The sequence below is a fragment of the Hylaeus volcanicus genome, chromosome 5 (genome assembly GCF_026283585.1).
Source record: "Hylaeus volcanicus isolate JK05 chromosome 5, UHH_iyHylVolc1.0_haploid, whole genome shotgun sequence".
NCBI lineage: Eukaryota > Metazoa > Arthropoda > Insecta > Hymenoptera > Colletidae > Hylaeus > Hylaeus volcanicus.
In genome coordinates this window covers 9,801,187-9,804,595 of record NC_071980.1, presented here as the reverse complement: position 1 = coordinate 9,804,595, position 3,409 = coordinate 9,801,187, and the positions used below count along the sequence as shown (strand labels likewise).

The 3,409-nt window shown below is 39.7% G+C and overlaps 1 protein-coding gene across 1 annotated transcript in view; it reads left to right on the top strand.

Annotated features, from left to right (window-relative positions):
• The window catches only part of LOC128877201 (uncharacterized), a 14,370-nt gene extending 10,997 nt beyond the window's left edge, over positions 1–3,373 (top strand). The window contains exons 2-3 of the mRNA XM_054124317.1: positions 467–604; positions 2,861–3,373. Coding sequence (XP_053980292.1) covers positions 467–604; positions 2,861–3,373 — 651 coding nt within the window. The remainder of the gene's footprint in view (positions 1–466; positions 605–2,860) is intronic.
• Positions 3,374–3,409: the final 36 nt, after the last annotated feature.

Genomic DNA, 3,409 nt, shown 5'->3' with positions numbered 1-3,409 from the left:
CATAGGAATGATGAATTATGAAATCATCGGTTATCGAAGGAAGGAATTTGAAATGTTTGCTGCTAGAGATTAACGGAGGATGGAGAAGAAGGCAGAGTTATGTTAACTGAAGGAAATACAAAGATTATGTTGGCTTATGATATGGTGGATGATAGGTTCGGAAAAGATAGAAAATGGAAGCATAGGAATGATGAATTATGAAATCATCGGTTATCGAAGGAAGGAATTTGAAATGTTTGCTGCTAGGGATTGACGGAGGATGGAGAAGAAGGCAGAGTTATGTTAACTGAAGGAAATACAAAGATTATGTTGGCGTACAACATATCTCGCACTACCTGAAAATCTACGCTTACGCTACCGTCCCCCGATTGCAATCCCCCTTGTAATTCCCCTAAAATACCACTCTAAATTACTCGCATTGATTGAATTATTGTTAACTTTGATTCGTTTTGGTTACATGGGACAGGCAGAGCACAGGTTGGAGCAGCTGAAGAAGGCGACCGACAGAATACAGAAGGAGATCGAAGAGGTCACGGAGAGGGAGCACGAGCTACGAAACGTGGGTAGCATTAAGACCACGTCCCACGAGACGGTGGATTCCAAGGTACGCTTGAACCTCGACGTACGTGCACGTAAACGTGTACATGTACACATATATTCGTGTCGGCCGTGCTCAAGGTCGTTGAACGAAAGAAAGAAAGAGTGAGAGCCTGGCGTAGTCCTTGTAGGGACGGAATGCATCCGACAACGTAGACGAGACTGTATACAACGTACGTCCATGAACGACGAGGACGATTAGACGCGGTTACCGATTTAATCGCTCGCGACACACGCGTTGCAGTTTCGTCAGATTACGTGACTAGAATTGTTCACCGATAAAAATTAGATCTGTTCGGGATACCCTGTACACCAGTGATGGGCAAAACCCTAGACCTCGAAGAAATCTGAAGTTTGCCGATGTGTTTCTCTCGTTTCCTTCTTTGGAAAATGTTCAACAGAAGAAACGAGACAAACGTATCGGCAAACTTTAGATTTATTCGAAGCCTACGGTTTTGCCCATCACTTGTACACTTCAACAACGTCCTCTTATTTGGAATCGTTTGCGTAGAAATATTTTCATACTCGTCTCTCGATACACGGTGGGTGTAGAAAGTATTCGTACACCTATCAATTTCCAAAAATACTGTGTAAAATTGTAATTTATTAACTTATTTTTTATAAACAATGACATTCTACATATTCTTGGAAATCTCTAGAATCGATAGATTACAAAAAAAAAAAATAGCTATTTATGTAAGTTGCGAAATTAACAAGAAAAAAAACAATTAATCGATAGAAATGTTGAAGCAATAAGTATTCGCACAACTGTTTAAAAATACTTTACTGAAAATTTGATGTTTTCTAATTCGCACGGAGCAATAAACTAATGTGTTTACGTTACAAACTCTACTGTAAATGGTTCGTCGTAAGAATCGTACAAATACTTATTGCTTCTATACTTTTACCCACTTTCCGCACTTTTTTGTTAATTTCACAAATTATGTTAACTAGTAAATGTTGTTTAGACTATAGCTATCTTAGAGGCTTCCGAGAATATGTAAAATATCATTGATTACAGAAAGAGTAGTTAAGAGACTACAATTTCACACAAAAATTTTTTGGGAAATTGATCGGTGCACGAATATATTCTACACCCACTGTACATAGTTTTCGGTATTTAAAACGAGTAACTTGACGTTAACACTAACTTGACGACTAAATATGTATATAGATTGATTGCTCTTTAACGATGTAAATAAGAAATGATCTCACTGTAGTACGTACTAACGCGTTCACGCCGGCGTGTAACACCGGTGGCTCACGCTCGCGTGCTATCTGGTGGCGTACACCACCGAGCCGCCCCATGGCGAGAAACACAAATAACAGGTCGGCGCGTGAACGCGTTAAAAAATGAATACTGTAAAATAATTTTTCATTTAGGTACATTACTAAAGGGCAACGAATCTCGGTTATCTATATATTTTGACGATTTGTCGAGTTTGTTTTTCAAATAATATAATATTGTATACGTATTGTATAACGAAATAATAATGTTCGTTCGTTCGTTTATTTAGAGTGCGTAACTTATTATACAAAGTTATTGCACTACTCCTTAGTTATTACTAGCTTATTTCCGTTCTTTTTATCATCGTCTTGCATGACTTTTGCATTATTTTAATACTGTTTGCAGTGTCTCTTACTTCTCATTTATCATCTATCAGATAGATTCTATCTCATCTTCTCACTCTAGCTCGGATACCTCGGGTTTGCTAAGCCCGTACTGTAACCATAAACACCGTTACAGCCCCTGAGAGTGAAATAATAACGTAACGTAAAGAAATGGATATATAAATATTTTTAATGGGTTTTCATAACCCGGCTGGATCTATGAAAATATCTTATCTGCTGATACGTTAAAGCAAATATAACACCGTCTTTCTCACACATGACGCGACTATTGTAACTGATAGTAATAGTTAAAAATACGGCTTTCGCGTTACTCTATTTCTACCGTAATAATAGTGCGGATACAGTCGCGAAGCTTGTTTCAACTTTCGCGCGCTATAGGCTGTACAGCCTATATATATATATATTTTTTTTTTTAAGTTGCGGGGAAACCCCAAACAACGGTGAGACAACTAATTATTATATAATAATTATTTCCCAAGTATATTACACGTTCGCGTTATTTTGTCAGAAAAAGAAACCTAGTAATAAAATTCTCATTTCTTATCCGGCCACAGTATTTGATTTATATCCGATCCTAATTTAACACGGTTAATTTTTCGAATAGAAACGAATAGAATTCTACTGCCGACAGGTACGACGGATGCCGCAGGCTTTAGCTTCGGGCAAACTGAAGAGGACGACGTCCACGCCTCAAATCCTGGAAGCGGTTAGTCCGTTGACGCCGCCCTTAACGCCAAAGATGACGAACGGGGTGATATCGAGTCGCACCACCCCGACGCCACTGCGTTTCGCGACGACGCCGAGCCAGAAAGGGTTGATGCACAGGTTTCTCGCTACTCGCGGCAAAATTTATAAATCCAACACACCCCCTAACGACGTACTGACGCCGTCTACAACGCCCACGATCGCGCTCAACCCGTTGAGCATCAAGACGTTCAACAGGAGTCTCGATATTCAACTCGAGCCGGATGACGAACCCAAGAAACCTCCCGTTAGAAAAGGATACGTTCCCGTCGAAGAAAAAATCCAGAAGGAGCTGCACGAGATGAAGCAGCGCGAGAACGAGCTCAGGTGTGAATTTACTTTACTGTACAGGGTGGTTTTTTTATTTTACGAAGAACAATCTGTAGGACACGTATATTAAGCTGGCGTAGCCATTTCAAAAGGCCAATGCCAAATT